The sequence below is a fragment of the Pholis gunnellus genome (assembly GCF_910591455.1).
Source record: "Pholis gunnellus genome assembly, chromosome: 17".
In the NCBI taxonomy this organism is placed as follows: Eukaryota; Metazoa; Chordata; class Actinopteri; order Perciformes; family Pholidae; genus Pholis; species Pholis gunnellus.
The window spans coordinates 928,832-951,609 of NC_136544.1; the positions used below are offsets into that span (position 1 = coordinate 928,832).

A 22,778-nucleotide genomic window follows, 5' to 3' on the forward strand; every position below is an offset into this window, starting at 1 on the left:
AGCCTAATTCCTAATATGTGTAACATACTTGGCAATAGACTGTTTCTGATTAGAGAGAAGGCAGACATCTCTACAGCAGATAGCTTTAACACTTAGCAACTCAAAATACAGCGAAGAGTAAAAATTATTTTTGATTTTGGGATGAACTGTTTCTTTAGGGCACTTCTGCATTGGCTGTACTTTTCAGAAGCGCAGGTTGCCGCGTCCATTTCTTCTGCACGCCGGGATACTCGCCTGTGTTCCACTGTGGGCTCTCCCAAATCTAGGAGGGAGTTTTGACTAGCCTCTGTAGTACCCGACCTGGAAGGATCCCATCCTACCAAGGAAGCATCCTAGCTTTAAGAAACGTAGGGCTCATTCGCAAAGCCATAAAAAACAAAACAAAAAAGTCCGGTCTTTTTCTAACCACTTTTCTTTGACCTTGATGGAAAACGTCATGAGGTCGAGGACAGATGTGAAGGAGAATTTACAAAGCGGTGCTAAGAGAATCACACTGCACTTGCAAGATGGCAGATGAATTTTTATTTTTAGCAATTTTACTTATAACATAGAAGATGAGAAGGCCACAGTGACAAACTCGATGACACCCCAGTTGATGAGGGTTCAAATGGAAAGCTGTTAGATTCCCACTATGCTGCTTCAGCTTTTAAAGACGAGAAATAAAATAAACTGTGGAATAAAACTAAAAGCTAGTGCTGGCTAACTTCTTTTTGGATTGACGGTGGGTGTACAGCTACGAGAACAACAAAAAATAAATAAAACAATAAAATAAAAGAAGAGTCACATGTATCAGGACTGAACAACATTTTATTCTGTACTTTTCCAGAACTTCTGTACAATACCGACATTTTCTCAGACCTGGAAATGATCACTTCTGTCAGTAATCCAGGCTTTTTATAGAGCCACAGAAGAACCCCGCTGTAAGCACAAACACAACACAAACCACAACAGGGATACCATCTCTTCCCTTCCACGCTGGGGAAAGTTTGATGCAATCGAGGTTTTGGCAATCACATGTACTCTGCTGGGAGACGCTTCTCGTATAGAACCATTCTAGAACATAATAAAACAAATAAAAAGGAATGCCCTACATTAGTAATCCCATTCCAACGTAAAACCTCTGCCAGGCGGACCGGGGGTTTGGACAGGACAACAGAAGCGAAGCGCTCCTCTCTTCATCCACATGGCTGTGGAGAGCTAAACACTGGACAGCGGACGGCAGAAAGCAAACACGACAACGAAAGACAATATCTGTCCGACCCCTTGTTGAAAAGATTATTAAAAAAAAAAGTGTACGAGAATGGTGTTATGTGTTATTTTTATTCCCTTTCTGGCGGAGAGATTAATGTGAAAATTGATAGCACTCATGTATCAGCTAGCTTAGCGTAGCCTGACACTGTCTAAAAGGTAACAATGTCCTTTTACCGGCACCTCTAGTGCTCACTTATTAACACGTCATGTCTTGTTTGTTTAATCAGCACAACAACCAAACTTTTAAAAAGCGGCTGATGGTTTTATCGGTGGGTTGTGTACCGTTGCGCATAATCCCCTGTAAAATGTATAAATGATTAAACAGAGGAGATATAGTGTGTTAATTAGTGAGCTTCGCAGGTGCTAGTATGTGGATTTAGTCACTTTCAGACGGAGAGAGGCGAGCTGTATCACGATGGGCTTCATAAATCCTGTCCTATCGGAGTGTTTTCTCCAACGCCCTGCTCTCTCTGTGAACAAAACCGTCAACAAGTCCGCTCATTTTTACGTTCTCTTGTTGGCGAGTGAAACTTGCCGGGCCGCTAGCAAACTGCAAATGAAAAAGCACACACCGGAAAACGACAAATGAATATAGAGCGCAAAAAAAGTGATGATGTATTTTTGTAGACGGGGAAGTTAGCAATCGCTCTGGTTCCCTCAACAAAAAACAAAAAAAATCAAAAGGATTTTATTATTTATTGCAGAAAATAAGGGTTTATGATACTTACACATTTTGTTCAGGGATATAATCTTCACAAAGGAACACCACTTTTATGATTTTCAAACGCAGTCGCCAGAAGTAAAAAGCTAACATTGGGCTATAAAAGGAACTACGCCACGGTCACATGACTTCGCGTCACCACCACTAAGCTAAAGGAGGACTAGTGTTCTCGTATTGACGTTTGTTATCTACCACCTGTTTTTAAGACGTTTAACAGATTCAAAAATCCCTAGAGGGCTATTTATTGATGCATTTCGTATCGTAGAACAAAACAGAAAAATCTTCAGGCATCTTAAGAAAAGCCCAGGGAACAGGAAGTGCAACAAATGCTGACTAAGTTCTAGGTTTTAGGAGGGCCTTCCTGCACTTCTCTGTAGGTATACGGATTACTGGAATATCGGTTTCTTTTGAACACAATCTCAAAGTATTAAATCAAACGATGTAGAAAGCGACACTAAAGCAGAAAAAGGCTTGATTTACCTTCTGTCTATACACACGTACGAAGCATTAGAATGGATCCTCAGTCAGATGGAAAGTTACTTTTGCCTCCATTCGTTCCCCTCCCAGAGCCCCGGGGCGGATGTAGCAAAAGCTAGCGGGATGGTCCGGAATCACAAGAGCCAGCGACCCAATGAACGGCAGGGTTTCCAAATAAACAACGTACCCTCCATGCTGCAGAAATGAAGCATTAGTTTTAGCACAACAATGAGAGAACAGCACAAAGGGGGCATAACGGTGGATGTCAATGAGAGGTGACATTTCTCTCTAACGGCTTCTTATCTGGTTAACAGGTTTACTGTCGACTCAACAGCACGATTAGAACCGAAAGCGAAGCAGAACTTTTTGTATAATACACAGGAACTCTGCTGCTGATGTTTTAAGTGGCCTGACGAGGGAGTCCTCGACCTCGGCTCTTTGTCCAACTACGTTCTGCTTGTTAAAAGGTCCTTCTTTCCCCAGGATGTGGTCCCAGGACCCGATCCCCATCAGACAGTCTTTCCTAAGTACGGAGTATGTGAAAGAAACTGACTGGGCTCGTGGGTCACGGTGGAGCAAACTCCTTTAGAACGCTGCAATATCTGCATTCAAAGGCTCGAGCCACCAAACTAACCTTTTATCTCAACATCTATCAGGCTGTTTGTTTTTTATCAAACAAGACATCGACAGGACAGCTGGTTAGCTACACAAGTAGCGCAAATACGCCGCTCCAGGCCAGATTCACCGAGCATTTCACTAGCGGATGATTTTCATTGTCAAGAGAGGACTACAAATTCTCTCTCTCTCTCTGAAACACCCATACAACAGAAGGTTGATTCCAACTCGCTGAACTTCATTGTGATTTCGTTCCTCCACTGCACACAAAACAAAAGAAAAAAAGAAAAGAAAAAGAAGGTCCCTTTGTCCTTAAGTTCTTGGCCCGGCTCTGAGTCCAGCACTGTCTGGGGGAGTCAGGGCTGGGAGCTGCCCTGGCTGTCGGGGTCCGTCCCCGTGGAGCTGGTGTCTGAGTCTGAGTCCTCGTCGTTGTGCTCGTCCTCCGCCAGGCTCTTCTCACGTACCCGCCTGTGGGTGGCGCTGAGGCGAGCCAGCAGGCCCTGGTAGTCGAAGCGGCCTCGCTTCTCCCCGAATGGGTCCTGTGCAGAAAAAACCCCAGAGAGGTGAGCCGAGTTTGGGCATGCGTGTCCCTCAGATAGAGCTTTTAATGGACCATGTATTTGTCCTGATGAGTTGGCTGCAGTAGAGGGTGTAACCGTCCGTCTGCATCCGTTCACATCAGGAAAAGATCCTTATTCATTTTCTGTATTAAGCCTTTTACATGTATTCAGATTCATTTTTAAATGGATATATTCCTCGAAAGTTTTAAACTAAAATCCGTCGTTTTACAAAATATCTCTGTCTACACTAAAACGACTCGCCGTAGGTGGCAATAAAGACGACGTCAACGACACCTGAAATACCAGAGAGGGGAAAATACAAGTCTGCTTGTATAGAAGTCTTTGAGAAAATGACTCTACTTCTCACTTGATTTATTACCTCAGTAAACATTGTAAACATGAGTTTATGGTCTCAATCTCTAGTTTCAAGTCTTCTTCAATACAGCATGATGTTCATTTAGTACATTATGATCCATCTAGAGTTATTTTGAGAGTTCTTTTGAGACGTTTCCCGTCTACTGTCCGGTCACTGAGGGGCCATCAGGCTTCGGTATCTGACCAGGAGGTAAAAATAAAGACTTGAGTAGGACACCAGTCAGCTTTTATCCTGTTCCAACAACAACAAAGTTATTGACAATGAACCTCGCCGAGCGATGGAGCATGATTCTACCAGCAGACTGTTCACACCACGGGTTCACGGAAGTCTGCTTAATGGGTCAGCCGGGCCGAAGACAATCGCAGCTGTTTTCTTTAAACAATTGTGATATTTTATCAAAAACATTTCATTCTACGTGTTTCATTTAAAATTCTGCCCCAAATAAACTGTTTACTTTCACCAGATCCTGTGAAAAACATTAAATTCTGAGCTCCTCAGCGCAACTATGAAGCCATGACGGACACAGCATCGACCAACTGTCACGTGACAAAAAGTCTGTGAAGCTTCGACTGAACTGCAGTCTGCTGAAAGAGAGGTATCATCAGCACAATGTCCTTACATTTACTTAATGTCTGATCAACGTCGAGCTTTCAATTAATAATGCTGGATATTTAAATGAATAATAATTTATCATATTTAATTATATATATTTTGTGAGTAAAATCTAAATCTGCAACGTAACCAGCAACATCACTCCATCAGATAAATGTATTAGTACAATGTTTTCCTCAGAAGTAAAGTACACAGTAAGTAGTATACAGCTGATTTCAAATGTTTGTGCTTCAAAGGCCAAAGTTGTTTTGGGGTCTAATGAGTTAGATTAGTAACCGTTTTCATATCTTATAATAAAAATGATAGCTGTTTGGGAATATTTTAGTTAGTGTTGAGTTTAAAAAACAACAACATTTCCTTACATCGCTTAACACATGACAACTGATCTACAAACGGACAATTACAAATATAGATGTGCATGGATTAAAAATAACAAGAAATATAGTCACCTGCATGTTCTGTCCCTGTAAATGCAGTCTCTCCTTGCAGACGCCCTCGTAGAAATCATAGTACTCTAGGAAGGACTTTTCCATCACACTCCTGAAAAACACACATGCACGCAAGTGAGCGAATGATGAGGAGTGAGGAAGTGAGAAGGACGGGATGAGAGCGCAGAGAGGGAAGAAGAAGAGAAATAAAGCTTGGTTGAGCAGCTTGGTTGGGTCTTACCACAGAGCTTCAGGACACGGGACTTTGCCCTCCAGCATGTCACACACAGCCACCCTCATGGTTTCATGGCGGATGCACTCGTTGTAGTTCTTACTGTCCCCTGGGTGGCGCTCCTGAAAGACACACACACAGACCACAGCTTTATATAGAAACTTTAATTAAAAGGACTTCATTATTGACATTATTCAACTGAAATCATCTCAATCAGAGGAGGCTGGTTTACATTGTGATGTGAAGTGAAAGCAGAGCGAAGGCGGAAGCGCCAGCAGACAATTTAAGGTGTCAAACGTCACATGGCAGTCGCGTGAGGGTCGTCACAGACTTCACTAAGCCGACCAATTTCATAAAGCAGTTCACGTACAATGAGGGTCTTTATTTCTCCCTCTTTCGATCAGTAAGAAACTAAATAAGTTTGTCATGTTTACATTTTTCTACTCCAGAAATGTAACTATCCACACCACAACTTGTTCTCCTCTCGTTCCCACTGCAGAGACAGTTAAAATTGAGAAAATTCCAAACATGTTTTGTTTGGTGCGCTGTGCGAGGTTTAGCTGTCGGAGGCTCGTGCTAACACTAAACTAGCATCTTGAACAGAAGCAGCTGCTCGGTTTAACGTAGGCTGAGAACGGCATGACTTATCAACAAAAAGTGACGAAGCGTATCTGCGGCGCTCCCCCTGGTCTGAGCATATTGTAATTTTAGCGGTGGGCAGTAGGTGGACAGATAAAGTCAGAGTGTCCCTGTGAGCGTCTGTTTCCAGCAGCTGGGCTAACGTTAGCTAGAGTGAACGACACATCCCTCCACCATGTAGATCAGGTCCGCATATTATTTTACATAAAGGCCGTCAGACTGAAGTCCGTTATGGGGAGATTGGGGTAAACTTTTTACACTTATTCAATAACGTTACATTTCATTTTGAAGGTTACGGCAATGTTAATTAAGTGTTAATTGTTGACTCAATCTGACTGAGACAGATTTTTTTTCTCCTAACAGGACGTGTCATGATGCCTCCGTCTGCACTCAGCGCCTCCTCTCCTCTTCCCTCTTGTGTGTGAGAGTGTAGCCGTCATCGAAAGGTCACATTTGTAAGTCGTCTCCCCCATATCGGCGGCGTTTTTGAGGCTGCTGTCTCCACGCAGTACGCCACCCCCAGCAATGCCCGACACACATAATCTCGTACTTCTATCTTTGTGAGGACACAAATGTAATGCATGCCCTGGCCCATTACCCCCAATTATGATGTTGCATGAGAGACACCTAGTGGTGTAGAATGTGATTGCATTGTTGTTCTTGTATTTATCCCTCCTCTCTTGACGTAGTTAACTCCTTTTTGTTTCCGACTCTACTGAGGACATGCTGCAGTTACTACTTTATATCTCTATGATATATTCTGTGTTTTTGCAGTTTTAGTATAACATTTGTCTTATAGTAATAGATGCTAATCGCGATTAGCATTTCTTCATTAATGTTAAAATTAGCTTAGACGCTTAGCCAGGCAAACCTCAGGATGATGACTGCTTATTTCTTCTTGCATGATGGTTTATACTAAATTTAAGATTTCATAGTCATGTATATGGGCAGTTTGTAAGGCCATATTCTTAGGTTTCCACAATTTTACAAAGAAAAGAAAGATCCTCACTAAAAGCCCCACTTTGCTTTTGCTACAGCTTCCTGGTTCATCTGCTAAGCTTACCTGTACAAAGCTAGTGCAGAGTATTAACCATCCCAACTAAAGGCCTGCACCCAACCCAAGACCTAACCAATCCAAACTCAAGCCTTTTCAACATCAGTCACTCGCACGTCTCACAGAACAGATACGTTTCCATGATATTAAATGTATGAATCCGCACTGACGCGCGACTGACTGACACCAACCGCGTATATTCCTGATGTGTTTGGTGAAGCATAGACAGCTGTTTAAGTCACACAAATATACCAGTGTGTGTGTTTTGAACCTATTAACCGTATCTATGTTGATTGTGAGCTCGCCCGTTTACTGCAGGCGGAATCCCCTCACTCGCTACGTGGGAAATAAAATCAATGAAAAGTACTTTGGTTCAGTAACTGTCTGAGTAAAACATGTACACAGACAGACAGAGTACCTGTTCAAAGCCAGGTTCATTGTGATAGGGGTTCTCCGTCATCAGAGACTGGATGGAGATGAGGACAGATGAAATACTCTGGGCTGGGCTCCATGCTGGGCCTGTCCATGTCCTACACACACACACACACACACACACACACACACACACACACACACACACACACACACACACACGTTTATAACTCTACGTTGTAAGACAGAAACACTAACTATCTCCCACCATCCTGTGCAGACAATCACAACCAAATGAGAGACGAGCATGCGACTCACCCCAGGATGCTGAGGCAGACCTTGCCGTTGCGGTAGAAGTTTGGGTTGAAGCGGACGGTGTTGTGTCCGGTGGTGATGAGCTTGACCCGTGGTGGGTGGATGGGGTAGTCGGGGGGGCAGCGGAACAGGAAGAGGAAGAAGCCGCCCTCGTACGGCGTGTCGAACGGCCCGGTGATCAGGGCGTGAATCTGCACAGGAAACGAGGGGACAGAAAGGAGGCGGCTTAGAGCAGTGGGTCTCCACCTTGTTTTGGGCCAGCGCCCCTATCCACTGACCCGGTCCATTACTGCCCCCCATCAATTAAAATGGGAGGCTCCCCTTGTCTACCCTGAATATTAATGATTAGTAGTTTTATATAGAAGTTAGATCATTACAAAAACATGTCATTAATTGCCAAATAATAGATTTGATTCATCTGGACAGTTGGAATAATGTCATAATGTCATGTGAATAAAAATATATATTTATGAGTCGAACAGTCAATCTGGTGAATGAATATGCGTCAAATTATGGTGGAAATGTAATGTATATTAATTAAAACACCAAATTCAGGCAACATTGATCTATCTATATATCTATAGATATAGAAGAGATTATAATGCAGCAAGGCTCAGACATTCTGTGCTGCTTTCAAATAGGACCTCTTTATACAGTATGTGCATCTATTTAGCACCCTATTTAGGTCCATGGTAAATGAATTCTTTTGAATTCCTTTATAAACCCATACACATATCAGCATTCTCTGAGAAGTTGAGTATAAAGCTGTAATATTACCAGAATAAAGCCATGAGGGGAAGAAACTACCTGCCCTATAGTCTGCTGAATAATGATGCTACTGCTCTGCTGCTATGGCTGTATTCCCATCAGACCGCCCGACATTCACACAAACCAGTTTGGGAGATTCTCTCTGGATGAGACAGTTTAGAGAAGAGATGATTCTGCTGTATTCTGTGAGTCGCTGCCATGTAGACAGGTGGCAGATATCAGGCTGGTGTCTGCTCCATCTGTGCTGAAAGTGATTATCAAAGCGAGCTTCTCTTAGTTGAAGCATCTAGCACCGACTGTCCCCGGCTGCATGAGACCACTGGAACATGGACAGTCTCACAGCAGGTGCAGGTCTTGTGTGTATTATTGTCACGGGCACATTCGGTTTTAATCATGTTTTAGTTTTCCTGCATTTTGCACGCATGAAATAAATTAGATGTTTTTTAGCCATATCCCCCCAACCCTAACCTACGGTGTAATAAACCAGAACTACGGTCGATGGGATTTTTATTGCGGATCGCGATAAAAAGAAACACTTCTGATTTGATCCTGATATAGAAATAGGCCTATGGGAATTATCAGAAAGAACAGACTTACACAATGTTGCTTTTTTAAATTTAATTTGACGCAATAAAAAAATATGACTGAAATATTTACAAAATATAAAGCAAAGTGATTTCGGTATGTTTTTGTGCCATCTTAAGAGTATTAAACATCTGATTGTACCTTTGCAGATGCAGAGTGGAGCCTGTGAACCCGACCAATCAGAAAAGATCTAAGTGGGGATGTCGCTGATTAAGAATGTACATAGTGGAATATGATTGGTTTAGTCTTGCCTATAGTTGAATGATTGTCAAATCAGAGGGTTTTCTTCTATTTGTGTCAATGGATCCCCCTCTGATTAAGCTTAGTAAGCTTTAGTAAAAACAAAATGATTCCCTTAGCTGTTGTTTCAGAATAATGGACCGCTCTGTTTGTTCTCTTTGTTGTGTGTGTTTACAGTGCGGCGCTATCCAGTCTCGGCCCAGATAGGACAACTATCGGATACCGAAAACAGTTAAGGTCAGATTGCAATCTCAGCGCATTCTTGCCGAAATGTGGAAGCAGACACAGCGTACGAGTCCCATGATCCCAGTGAACTTTCACTGAAAAGATATATTATGTTGTTCATTCTGTACACATGACATCTATTGCACGTCTGTCTATCCTGGGAGAGGGTTCCCTCCTCTGTTGCTCTCTCTGAGAGTTTCCTCAATTATTTTCCCAATTTGAGGGTCCAAGGTTTGCTGTACAGATTGTGAAGCCTTCGGGAAGAAATTAGAGGTTTTCATCGATACAATTATATAGAAGTAAAAGTCGAGCTGTAGTTCTCCCCGTCTCACTGATCAACAGGTAGAAAGCGACGGCAGCGCGCTGGACTCTGGAAGTGTTTATCTGGTCAACCACTGAATGATTGAGGAAGTGGTGTAAACGAGAGCCTGGGAAGGTGATGTAAAATGTTGCCTCACACATAGTCATCCATGCGTTAGAGTTAGTTTATCTCTACATGTTCGTTCATAAGCTATTCTTCTTCTTCTGGTGTTTTTTAGCCGTTATCAGGCGGCAACCTCCGGTTCTGCAGAGTGAAGCTGATGAGGAAGTGTCTTAAAACGTGCATTCTCTCTACTGACCAGCAGGGGGCGACTCCTCTGGTTGTATAGAAGTCTATGAGAAAATGACTCTACTTCTCTCTTGATTTATTACCTCAGTAAACATTGTAAACATGAGTTTATGGTCTCAATCTCTAGTTTCAAGTCTTCTTCAATACAGCATGATGTTCATTTAGTAAATGATGGTCCATTTAGAGTCAAACAGACCATAAAGCAGGGTACGCTTTAGGGCGGGCTTATTGTGATTGACAGGTCACTGCCGCTACCAGAGACGGCATCTCTACGTCACTCCTTTTCTTTCCAATTGTGTTAACTCCCGCTCATTGGTTGCGAAAAACACAACATGGAGACGGTAGTCCACAAACCAACAGGGGGACGTCACGATGACTACGTCCACTTCTATACACAGTCTATGGCTGTTACCAAACAGCTTACATTAGCGCCTTCTGGACTGGAGTAGAGCAGCAAAACCAATTCGCTCAGCTATCAGATCTAGTCCAAGGGGGGACGTCTGTATGTGGCTCAGTGTATTAAATCTCCTCTAGATTTGTATCGAGACACAAGACGATTTGAAATGACGAGTGTAAACGGGGTCATAGCCTTTTTTACCTTGGTCATGTCTTGAGGATCGGGGACGACAAACATCCCTGGTGGAGGTTCCTTGTAGATGGACATGATATCCCTGAAGAGACAGACGGACAGAGGGAAACAGATGAGGTTTTAGAAAGGACACTAGAGAATCTTACATACAACAGAGATCATTTCATTCAATATGCTACATTGGCATGAATAAGTACAGTATTGACAAAGTGTCAAGTAATGACTAGATTATAAAGAAAAAGAGCAAGGTGCATTTAAAAAAATAAACTAGAGGACAACAAATAACCCATCCTGTGTGTCCCTGGCCTACCCACAACCTTGCTGTCAAAATTGTTATGGAGATTATTTCTTTGGTAGAAAGTAGTTCCAGAGATCTCTGAGTATTATCTTGTGTACTAGGTAGACCCCAAACTATCTACTTGGCTAAACAACACATGGGGTAAGTGGAATATAATAAATAAATGAAATGTGTTTCCCATGGTTAACCACGTTAAAGTGATGACCCTGTCATCTTTCTCAATCATATATTCTGCATATTGTAATCTAAATTACAGTAATTGCTTACGTTTCCGGTCATTTGTTAAGAACCCATATTTTTCCAGTGATGGCAGAAAACTGTATGCAAAACTTTCACTTTCGATTTGTACTCACCTCATTGTGATTTTAGGTCTGAACATAACCTGAAACTATACAACTGTGACAGTGACTGTTTTCATTAGGCCCACCTCTTTATCCTCAGGATGCACTGCTGGGAAGCCTTCTCGTTGTCCCAGTCCGTGCTGAGGGTCGGGTCCCAGGAAGTGGCGTGGATGTGGGACAGAAGGTCCGCTCCTGCCACCCCGCCGAGCCCGAGCCCAACACCGGGGAGAACCGAGGAGGCGTGTAGAGAAGGAGACACGGCCACGATCGGCGGTAAGGAGCCGGGGGTGAATGTGTTGCCAAAACCGGCTGTGGTAGCGGGGACAGCGGACACCAGAGCGGTGAGGCCACTGTGCGCGGCCGCAGCGGGAAGAGGGGGGGCCGGGTTGGAGCTGGTGTGAGCACCGCTAGTTGCCGGGTGTCCCACCGGTAAAGGGTTGGCCAAAGTCGGCAGCAGCGAAGCTCCGCTACCCTGTCCGGTAACGCCTAAGCCATGGGCACCCCCGCTGGACTGCTCTCCGAAGCTGTCTGCCATGACTCGCAAGCTAACAAGCGTTGAGTAAAACCGTCGGTGTTGACTAATTTATAGTGCTAGCTGTTAGCTGCATCGGGCAGCTGAGTGCGAAGTTACCTCTGCTTGTTTTTGTTGACCAGCGGGATCAGAGAGCAGGCGAGCGGGATTGAGGTGAGCTCAGAGGCGAGGCCAGAAAACACGGTATTTCTTCCCACGACATAGTGGCTACTTATCGTTAGCTTAACGTTATGTGTTTTCCCCGAGGCCTCCAAAAAAGTATGAAGTCTTCGGCAAAATGACCTCGTCCCCCTTCCTAAGGCTTATAAAGCCGACTCACTGTCCGGTTGTTATCGGCTTAAATCAATATGGTGTCCGAATATTTGGGTTTGGAATGGACCACATCCCCTCCAATCCATTACCTCAACGCAACTTCAGGATCTGATTTCTCATCAGTTAAGCTGCGCTGAAATGACAAAAACGGGACATCCGGTGGGAACTTCAAAATAAAAGTCATCTACGCATTTAAAAGTGGCACAATGAAAATTAAGCATTTCATTATTAAATCAAAGTATTTATGGAGGAAAAAAAACGTTGAATCAATTAAAATTATTATTTTATATAGTTTTCAATGTTACAAGGTTTTATTTGTCATTGTACAATAGGGTTGCACAACGACATTTAGACTGTAGTCCCAATTTGCTACATAGGTTAAAAAAATAAATATATATTATATATGTAGGGTGGAGGATGGATAATTAGTTAATTAATCCCATTAATGAATTAATCCCAGCCAGAGGAAATAAACTGTTTTGAAGTCTGATGGTTCGGCAGCTGATACTTCGGTATCTCTCTCCAGATGGCAGCAGGTGAACAGGTTGTAGCTGTGGTGGGTTTTGTCCTATCCCCTTAACTCTTCTCAGGCTCCTCTTCTCACCAATGCCATTGATGCCCAGTAGATGGGTACCAATGATGTTCTGAGCGGTTTTAATCACCCGCCGTGCACACCCCATACCAGTTTGTAGCGTTTGCAGTCAGGATGCTTTCTATGGAAACTTGGCACAGGAATTTTGCGTGCGTCATCGCCTCCTTTTTTCTAAAATCAACCATAAGCTCCTTGGTTTTACTGACGACGTACAGCAGGTTGTTCTCTGAGCTCCACTCTGCAAGGTTGTTGATTCCCTCTCCCAATGAAGTCTCATTGTTGTGTGTACGATTGTTAACCCGGCCGATGACGGTAGTGTCATTTGCCAACTTCACAACAGAGTTCTCTTCATGTTTGGGGTCATGGGTGTGCAGTGTGAAGGAGGGGGCTGAGCACACGGCCCTGAGGGGCTCCGGTGTTCAACACCAGAATGGAGGTTTGGCTGCCAATCTGAACTGCCTGGGGTCCGTTTGGGAGGAAGTCTAATAGCCAGCTGCAGAGTGACGTTCTCAAGCCCAGAGTGCGACATTTACCAATCAGTTTCATGGAGGAGATTGTGTTGAAGGCTGAGCTGAAATCGAGAAACTAAGCCACAGACCTGCTGATGCCAGACAGCGTGTCTGGGAATAATCTGCTAGTTTTCAACCAGCTTTGTATTGTTAAAATGTGGGTAGTATATGCTACTGAACGATGTTGAACTCCCCTCCATATTGACAGCAGCCAAGGGTCCCTTTTCCACCCGTTACTGTGAATTTAACAGGATTTACAAAACATACCTGTTTGAGTTAGTTGCTGCACCGTGTGGTAAGATTGTTAACATCAAGCATCCTAAACACCTTTAGTATTTTTTATGGAGGCCTTGAATACCAAAATTGATCTTGTGCGTTGGGACATCCAGAGCAGTAACTTTCACAGTCACTGTAAAGACCTGCACAATATTAAGTCCTAAACTAAACTTATGAGTGACAATCTGGTATAACCACCAATACTGTAATATAATTAGCTTTGTAGTGTAAATAGTCAACGCCTTAAGTGCCAGTCAGGTTACATGACTCCACAAATGTTTTTTCATGGCATACAGAAGGAAAAGCTTAACCCAACTGTATTTATATTTAACAGGCTAAAACGTTCAAAACAAGGAAGAGGGGTCCTTCTGAAATAACAGGTAAAGACATGAAAGTACATTTTAAAACTAGATTAGTCAAATAAAAAAAACAACCTAAATGATCATTTTTGCTGTGTGACTTTTCTCCCAATGAAGCAGATTTGTAACAAAAGGGACACTTTGTGAGCCAATCCAATTTGTCAATATTCAGTTATTGAAGCACATGATTGACAGGTGCCTGCTGCTCTCTGAAGAAATTGCAAAAAAATGTGAATTTAATACCATCAGAAGGTACTTTTGTTGTACATTACTGATTTTGGTATAATCAATTGCTAACATTTAAGTGCTTGCTGTATTGCCAGATTGCAAAAGAGTTCATCGGACCATATGTAGCATCAATACATAGTATGGTTCATTATAGTCGATAGTTCGTTTGCATGCAGTGTATTACTGTTAAGACAAACGTATGCTTATCTATATATTTTTTTTAATCAACACTTCACCTGGTGGGCTAAAAAAAAAATGGATGTCAATAAATTCATACTTTTCATGTTAGTGCACCATATGTAGATTTATTTCATGCATTTGTAGATGAATAAAATGAGGATGTAACCCTAAATTCACTTTAAACCACCTGCTCTCGTTAAGTCCACTTCACTGCTTCAATCCAGGTATTTCACTTTGTGTCATTGTCCTCTCCAGTTTTGACCTCCATAAATCAAATACCAATATGTAAATAGTGATATAGCAAAGGTCATTTCCTTCAGGATACGCCGAAATTCAGTTTTCTTGCCACAGTCCATTTTTTTTTTTTTACAGTAGGTCCAAGAGGAACCTTTGAACAGTTCATTTTCTTGGCAATAAAAACCAAACAAAAACACTGCAGACTGTTCTTTTAGTTATCCCAACCATTTATTTTGGACAGATTTCAACCGAAGTGAGGTCTTACATAAAACTTTTGAAAAACAAAAATAAGCTTAGGAACAAAAAAAAAAAAAATGTACGATTGGAGGTTGGTTAACCTCAGATGTGAATATTTTTTCCATTTATATATATATATATTTCCCTTTGGAATACCCCATCAGCTCATTCAGAATTACCGTTCTGGAACACCCCCCCCTCCCTCCCTCCCTCCTTCTCCAGATGGAAGGATGAGAGGCAAGGAGAAGGGAAGGAAAAGTAGACTGGGAGGAAGGGGTAAGTGATGGGAGCGGAGCCGTGGTAGCGTTAGCCAGGTTTTACATGGCGAAGAGGATGAGGAACGCCACCATCAGACAGAAGAGACCCATAGCCTCAGACAGAGCGAAACCCAGGATGGCGTAGGAGAAGAGCTGCTGCTTCAGGGAGGGGTTCCTGTGGGGGGGGCAGGAGACGCATGGTCAGACAAACTGCTGATTAAAATGGTACCTTCACTGTAGCAACAACAACACAAAAGGACAGGCATCTGTGAAACTAGTGCTGGGCGATATGACCAAAAATGTATATCACGGTATTTTGCCTAACATTGGCGGTACCACGGTATTCCTTTCGAACTCATACACCTCACTATGAGTTCAAGTGTGTGGTAAAGAAATACTTTCATCTCAATGTTTTCACAGCACTGGTTTGGGAACGCAGTATTTTTAGCAATTTAAATTGGTAAAATCGACCACAGATATTTAACTTTCACATATGGATTCTCATGAGATCTGCCCTATCATGTCTTTCATTGTCTCTCCTCCCTGTAACACGGTGTGGGTACATCTCACGGGAGATACCCTTATCTGATTGGCTAAACTGCATCACGTGACGTGATTTACAACGCATTGGCCTGTGTTTTTCCTGCTCCGCTGAACAAGTGCCGTAAATGCTGGAAAGGAGCGTGAATAACTCCGCTGCTTTAAGGCAAAGGCCCGCAACCCACTGAAAACGGGTCCGAGACTACCCACCAGTTGAGAATCTGTTCTACAGATTCGTGACTAGCGGTGAACAGCTGTTTGTGTAGCGTGTCTTTCGTCTCTTCCGGTTTCCTTCACCTACATTCCCCTGGGTCCTAAGCCCCTCCAGGTACAGCTTCTTCTTACAGGTGAGCTGTACCCAGCATGCAGTTCGGCGGTGAAAGTTTATAAATGTACAATTATTAGTGTTAAAAAATGGTTTATGTGTCAGACTGTTGTGGTGTTTTGCTCTGTTAAAGAGCGTTAGTTGTGGGTTGTTAATTGTTATAAAGTTATGACCATGACTAGGGATCCGTCTCAATACAGATAAGATAACTAGCTCCAAAGATACTGCTTTCGGTGGCGAACACCATCTTTAGCAGCCTGTTGACGACTGTCAGCAATGTTTTGGCTATGCACCGGTATGACGGTATATGAAAAATTCATATCATACGGGAAATTAATACCCGTATGATATGAACATGAATATGTGAAACAGTCTTGTAGGGTGGACACAAAGCTTCAAGAGTTCAAAATATTGTCGACCCAAAAATGTCAGAGCGAAAGGATTGTATGCCAACACCGAATTGAAAAACATTAAACGTGTGGTGTTTTAGACGAGTTATGATTAAACCAACACTGGGTCGTGGGATTAATACACAGGCCTTCACACATTAATGCGTTTTGAGGAAACATGGAGGGTGAACTGACATGCAGAGGAAAGGTCACGTATTGCACCGGTTTCCAGTGTTTGCTCGGATTGGGGAAACTAGTTCTGACCAACCGTGAGTCCATTTTGGGCCGCTTTTGGTTATTTATACATGAAGGATTTCTGTGGGTGTGCTTTTGGATCAGCCTATGAACTAAAATATTTTTTAGTTGAAACTCATCAACTTTAAAATATCTTCTCTAAATAATAGAACATTTTGGGAAAAGGTGCACATTTGCTTTCTTGTCCCTTCCAAGTTTACAGTTTGATAAGATCCCATCTGTAAGGTAAATGTGCATCTAGACCCAGCAGCTGACTAAGTTAGCTTAGCATAAACAGTGTACAGACAGGATACATATTAGTGACCTTTAGAGGTGTTGTTGGCTGATTTTGATACTTTTGGACCGAGCCAGGCTAACAGTTTTGAGTCTGTATGCTAAGCTAAGCATTTAACTGTACAGACATGTGTATCAATCAAAAGACAAGCGTTTAGAGACGGACTCTTGTCAATCAGAAGATTGATACACAGCCAACTCGCTGCAGGAAAGACAAGAATGTCAAACTATTCATTTCATACGTGGATCTTTCTGAGGCACATCCTGTAGATGTACACATTGTCTGAAATTACTTTTCAAATCCTGAGGGAATATCGCACACCAAACTAACTATTAAAAGATACTGTTTTTTGTTTATCTGCGTGCACAAAATAAAGTTATTCCAACAGATCCTTCATATTAATATTGTTAGGTTATAAATAATCTTGTTACAATGGAAAAATTGGAGATCTCCGCCTACCGATCATCTGGGGATTTCTAAATGCAAAGTTGTTGCTAGACCGGCTGCCAACAAACCTACGCCTCTTGTATGTCCAGAATTCAGACAGGCCAATAGCAACAGTCTGTCTACACGAGGGGATAACTCTCGTTATTGGCTGACGTCATGGCTCAGGGGGAGAGAGCCTGAGATTCTGAGGGAATGAAACCTGCATCCGTGAGTCACATTCTGGCGAATGATTATTTACATTTCTTAAACTTTGAACAGCAGCAGCACGTGAACGTCTGTGTTTGCCTTTTATATCTATAAAACACTGCGCAGCACTTCAGGGTGCTGTGGATAAAATCCTCCACCTGGCTAACTAGTTACAACTTTACCTGGCGTAGCCGATGATGAGGCTGCCGAACACCGTTCCGATTCCAGCTCCTGAGCCGGCCACACCCACTGTGGCAGCGCCAGCACCGATGAACTTGGCGGCGGTGTCGATGTCCCGGGAGACAGCGCTGGTCTGGAAGGACCGGCTCAGGACTGCAGACTGGCTGACTGGCAACAGGGCCTGGGAGAGCAGAAACAGCTGCAGTAAATATGCTGCCTGACGTTTAATGTCGTTTATGTATTCGATTTAGAAATGCCCCGATCGCGTTTTTGCTGCTGATACAGATGAGCCATTTTTTGTTGTTTTGTTACAGCAGCTGGTCTACAGGGCTCAAGAGGAACATTCCTCACCACCATCAGGACAAAGCCAACCTGTCTTACCTTTTTATGTTGTTATCTAAAGTAGTTATTTGCATAAAAATGCACAATTTAAATGATTAGGAAATAAATAATTGTATTACTATTTTAATACCAATTATGTGTTATAAGCCATTTAGAGCTAGTGTTAAGTTAAGATTACATTTTAAGACTTAATAATTTACCTCTGCCCAATACTCATTTTTACCGAGTAGAGCTTGAATGCAGCATAATGCAACCTCTGAACATTCGCGCCAGACGCGCTGCCCACAGGCCTGTTGTGTTTTGGTAGCATCTTCAGTGAACGAGGTGAGACCAGAGTCGTTTCTCTCAGACGAGTGTTATACCACACACACACGTGTAGCACTTTTTAGATATCCAGTGACATGTTTTTCTCTACACATTTATACTGAGGTAGCTATCCCTATACGAGGCCAAAACTGTACCACGCACACACGCACACGCGCACACGCACACGCGAGAAGTTGGCCAAGGCCATTCAAAAATTGGGTGCAGGATGATTGAAGGTCAGAGGACTGACCTGCTGCTCCACTGTGGCTTCAGGTCTGTTGAAGAGGGAGACGGAGACGGGCCGGGCGAGGACTCTGGACCCCCCACGCAGCTACAGGCAGACAAAACCACATTAGCACCGCTTCAACAGTGAGTCACTTAAACATCTTCTACTGCAAAGATCAAAGTACATAAGACCAATAGTAACCATCTGAACATTTCACTTTTAACTTAAACTAGGAAACTATGGAATTTTTGGAAAAAGGATCAGCTGCAAAGTACGGTACATTATGGGCTTAAAGAAATTGCAATTCTGCTGACATGGTTTAACGCGGCAGCCTTTTGTCAGTACATGACATAATGTCAAAGACTAGGAGTTGAGAATAAACCATTAAATTAAATAAATCTAGTAAAACATAACAGTGGAATTTAAGTGGAAACTTGTGACACATTAGAGCTTTAGCACACTAGATTCTGTTCAAATGAGTCACAGCAGAAAAAAACTAAAATAGTACTTCAAAGCTGACAAAATCACCACACTTGCTCATTATGATTAATACAATTATAGCAAAATACACACTGCTGCAGCATAAAATGTTATTTTCACACAGGCAGCTTTGGATATCAGTGTAGTGGGGCAATGCAGCTACTTATACACACATTCAGAGACGACAGCCATCTGACTCTGTAGAGATCTACCATGGCATCTTTAATCTGGTGTTAATTAGCTCATAGCCAAGCAGTGACCAGGACTGATTGAAAGCATTTCAGTATCCACTTAGTTCACCCACAGAACTACACTACTCAAGCACTCTGGAGATGTCCTGCATGTAAATGTGGAACTTTGTCCTCCACATCACCTCCATGATTAGATGACCTACATGCTGAAGGGTCAGCTGACATGGAAATGCCACCAACTGTGCGACCGTTATAAAGAGCATGGGCGAAACATGACTGCAAACTACTGTGTCCTTGAAAACAAACCAAGGATGCCAAAAGCTCATGCAGCCATGGAACTGAATGTGCTGTAGGGATCTGTAGTCATGTAACTGACATTTAAACATTTTGGTTTCCACACGTTGTTTTATACTTTTCTTCACTAATGTAGAGTCACAAAATAAACACATGCAGCTGCATTATGGTTAAAAGTGTCACAATTAACTGCTGATGCTCATATCAGTACTTTTACATGTTTTAAGTAAAGTAATGGCAGAAAAGTGTTACAGCTGACGTACCACAGCAGGAGAGGTGACGAACTTGGCGCAGGCATACATGGCTGGAGCTGGAGAGAAAAAGAACAATTTAAAGTCAGTGTTCTCATGCACAGGCGGACACTTTCTGTGTATCAAGCAGCAGATTCAGATCGACTGGTTTAAGGCCATTTCAGGACCGTGCAACTACCGCGCCACCAAAAGCTGTCAGGGGTTTAGGGGAGAGACAAGTTGTATATACATCTTATGTGATGAAATTTATGGTCTGCAATTCTTGATAAGCGGCATCTTAATGAAAAGATGCGAGCAATAAAGCCACCTACTTCCCAAATGGACAGGGATTCATAGTTTGCCTAGCAAAGTCTGAAAGCACTGGGATTCACTAGCAGGCTTCAGCTCGTTGCCAGTTTGTTCTTCACTGACCTGCAGTTCTGACAGCTTGGGACGTTACCTTAGGTTCACAGCTCAGGGTCAAAGTACACACCGTTACCAATGCATGCAAGTCTTCCATGTGAAATAAATCCGTTGCAAGGTTAAAAAACGAATCACTGGAGGGAATATCTTTGCAAAAGGTCAAGTCTAGCAACAACTGGATCGAGAAAAGCAGTCCTGGTCTGTTGGTCCTGGTCAGCTTTGCCAGAAAGGCTAATCCAAACGCATAGACTACTGACAAGGATCAACTCTAGATAAACCGCTATATGTCCACACATACTGCAGAACGGATGGCTTTAACACTCCCCAAATGCAAGACGCCATTAGCTTAAACCTCGAGGACATTTCTCCTGGGAAAGTTGTGCTGCAACATGTGGGCAGTATTTCACAAAAAAACGCCATTATGATTCTATTCTCGCAAGTCCAAGGTTAGCTCGCATGAACGAGTTACCTTTTCATACCAGAGTTTGGTTTACAGTCCTCGTAGAAGAAAGGGGGGGGGGGGGGGGGGGGGTAGCACAGGCGCTAAGCTGCTAAGCTAACCAGTCTGCAGACTTGAAGGTCAAAAAAGAACCACAGACTGTCACATTGGGCCTAGAAAGCAGACACGGTGCACTCCCCCGTTACAATGAACCTTAACCGTGCTGTAGTGCAATGACAAGGGGCGACAAGACACCACGGGTCCTCCACGGGGATGTCCTTGTAGCGGTGGATTGATTCAGCTCACGGTAGGCCCACAGTGTCAGACATTTTACATTCAAGCGTCTAGTGAACGGCCGCGCTGAGGACGTGTAACCCTCTGCTTGCACCGGCAGTGACATTACAATAACCACAGAGGCTGGCCGAAACGACTGCTCGCGTTACTACTGCTCCATTACCTGTCGCATAGACACACGTACTAACGGACTCAGAAGTAATTTCTAGCAACCAATTCATTGAATGGCCGACCTAGCTTGCTAGCTACCGAATGTTAGCAATGACAGCTAGCTTCGCAAGCATTTCCTGAGGACACAAACGGTGAAGTTTAAAATGCGAGACGCGAATGCATTAACAACACGGACCAAAGTGAGTGTATATAAAGTGTAGGAGATATGAAAGGCAAACATTACCGGTTTGTTACGGCTTTCGGAGGGTCCGGATTAGCGGCTTTCGCACACAGTGGCAGTCAGTGAATGTAGGACGAGACAAACTGTCACCTTGTACTTTATAAGATCAGCGTCTGCGTCCTAAACGCCCATTGGTTAACGCCAACCCTCCTTCATTCATAATTGGCTTATCACCATGTGATATCCGTCACTCTAGCCTACTGTATAGAGCGTTATTTAAGTACAAGGTTTTTGATTGGTCAGGAGGTTTATAAGGGCGGGACTAAAGGAACGTTCATTAATTCTATTGGACAGAGTTGCCGGGAATGACGAGTTTACAAGAGGGAGCAGCCTTACAGCGGATGCAGTAAGGGAGCAACCATAGAGCAACCTTTCAAAGCACATCCAGTGTCCTATGTACCAATTGGTTGGTCTGTGGGAAGTCCCGCCTTTTTTAATAAGATTCATGAAGTGTGTCCTTAAAGTCAGAACGTTTTTTGCATTGAACACTATCTACACATTTATGTAACACATTAAGAACACATTACTTTGTTGTTAAAGATTGTATTTTACCAACATATACGTCCACAATTAGCCATGTTTGACAACATGTAATAATTACAAATCAAAACACGCATTAGAAAAGCTAAATTCCGGTAGACCTAAAGACAAAAAAATCCCCCATTTCATTAAGGATTTTAAACCAGAAAATATCTATCTTTCGCTTCTTATAATATAAAGACACACATTTAAAAAAACAGAAAAGACTACATTTTTTAAATATCTGAAATACTGAAACAATTGAAGTAATAGTGCAACAAACATGGGAAGTCCTTGAGCATGCTGCCATAACTGGGCACCCAAAATATTAATAATGCAGTAAGATGTGAGATTAGCTGTGGACAGAAACAGACACAGGTGCTCACACACTCACTCACTCACTCACTCACCTATGATGAGGGACATGATGTCCCTTCCGCAGATAGTAATAATGAAATAAGGCTTGTGGAAGGAAGGCTGAACGTACAGATTAAATGAGGATGCAATATTATGTCATGACAGTGTGGCTGATTACAGTAAACTGAGTGAGAGACGGACAGACGGATGAAGGCCAGCAGGAAGTAGATGGGTTCTGTTTTATAGGCGACAGCGCTACTGAATGATCAAATGAATGTTGCAGAGTAAAAAGTATATTATTTTCCAGCATGCACCTTCTGTTAAGAGGTGAAACAAACATTTATTTTTACTAATATTTTATATAGTATATCTTCATGCTTTAACAACTGGGATAGATAAACTTTGATTCTATCTTTTTCTTTAACTTTAACATTTTGACAGCCTTAGAGGAAGAGACACTATACTTCCTGTCTTAAGGAGAAAACTTCTACTGGGACACTTTAAAAAAAAGTTCCTCTACGGAAGTCTACAGCTGCCAATATTAAAATAAAATCATCCAATTAAGATAACATTTTATTTTACATTTGTGTGCACATGATGTATGACATCACCTTAAAAATTACAAAAGTGAAAATAGAAATGTTCAAAATATCAGGATTATAT

At 42.6% G+C, this 22,778-nt stretch overlaps 2 protein-coding genes across 2 annotated transcripts; both read right to left on the bottom strand.

Annotated features, from left to right (window-relative positions):
* Window positions 1-798: 798 nt before the first annotated feature.
* On the bottom strand, window positions 799-12,251 carry ube2z (ubiquitin-conjugating enzyme E2Z). The gene is made up of 7 exons (XM_079178290.1): window positions 11,395-12,251; window positions 10,679-10,751; window positions 7,656-7,843; window positions 7,384-7,495; window positions 5,282-5,394; window positions 5,062-5,152; window positions 799-3,603 (listed from the first exon to the last, which is right to left on the bottom strand). Exons 1-7 carry the CDS (start codon window positions 11,841-11,843, stop codon window positions 3,421-3,423), a joined length of 1,209 nt encoding a protein of 402 aa, XP_079034416.1. The 5' UTR covers window positions 11,844-12,251; the 3' UTR covers window positions 799-3,420.
* Window positions 12,252-14,737: 2,486 nt separating this feature from the next.
* atp5mc1 (ATP synthase membrane subunit c locus 1) lies at window positions 14,738-21,354 on the bottom strand. Its single transcript, XM_079177880.1, has 5 exons — window positions 21,243-21,354; window positions 19,726-19,772; window positions 18,522-18,602; window positions 17,626-17,804; window positions 14,738-15,202 (listed from the first exon to the last, which is right to left on the bottom strand). The coding sequence occupies exons 2-5, from the start codon at window positions 19,762-19,764 to the stop codon at window positions 15,088-15,090; spliced, it is 414 nt and encodes a 137-aa protein (XP_079034006.1). The 5' UTR covers window positions 19,765-19,772; window positions 21,243-21,354; the 3' UTR covers window positions 14,738-15,087.
* Window positions 21,355-22,778: the final 1,424 nt, after the last annotated feature.

Bases quoted from the DNA above. Each gene is read 5' to 3' on its own strand.
- ube2z (XM_079178290.1), bottom strand. From the start codon at position 11,843: ATGGCAGACAGCTTCGGAGAGCAGTCCAGCGGGGGTGCCCATGGCTTA. The intron at 10,752-11,394 runs GTGGGCCTAATG...CTGTCTCTTCAG, and splicing joins TGCATCCTGAGGATAAAGAG to GGATATCATGTCCATCTACA. The intron at 5,395-7,383 runs GTACTCTGTCTG...TGTGTCTTTCAG, and splicing joins ATGAACCTGGCTTTGAACAG to GAGCGCCACCCAGGGGACAG.
- atp5mc1 (XM_079177880.1), bottom strand. From the start codon at position 19,764: ATGTATGCCTGCGCCAAGTTCGTCACCTCTCCTGCTGTG. The intron at 17,805-18,521 runs GTCAGTCCTCTG...CTGCTCTCCCAG, and splicing joins AAGCCACAGTGGAGCAGCAG to GCCCTGTTGCCAGTCAGCCA. The intron at 15,203-17,625 runs GTAAAGTTGTAA...CCCCCCCCACAG, and splicing joins CTCATCATCGGCTACGCCAG to GAACCCCTCCCTGAAGCAGC.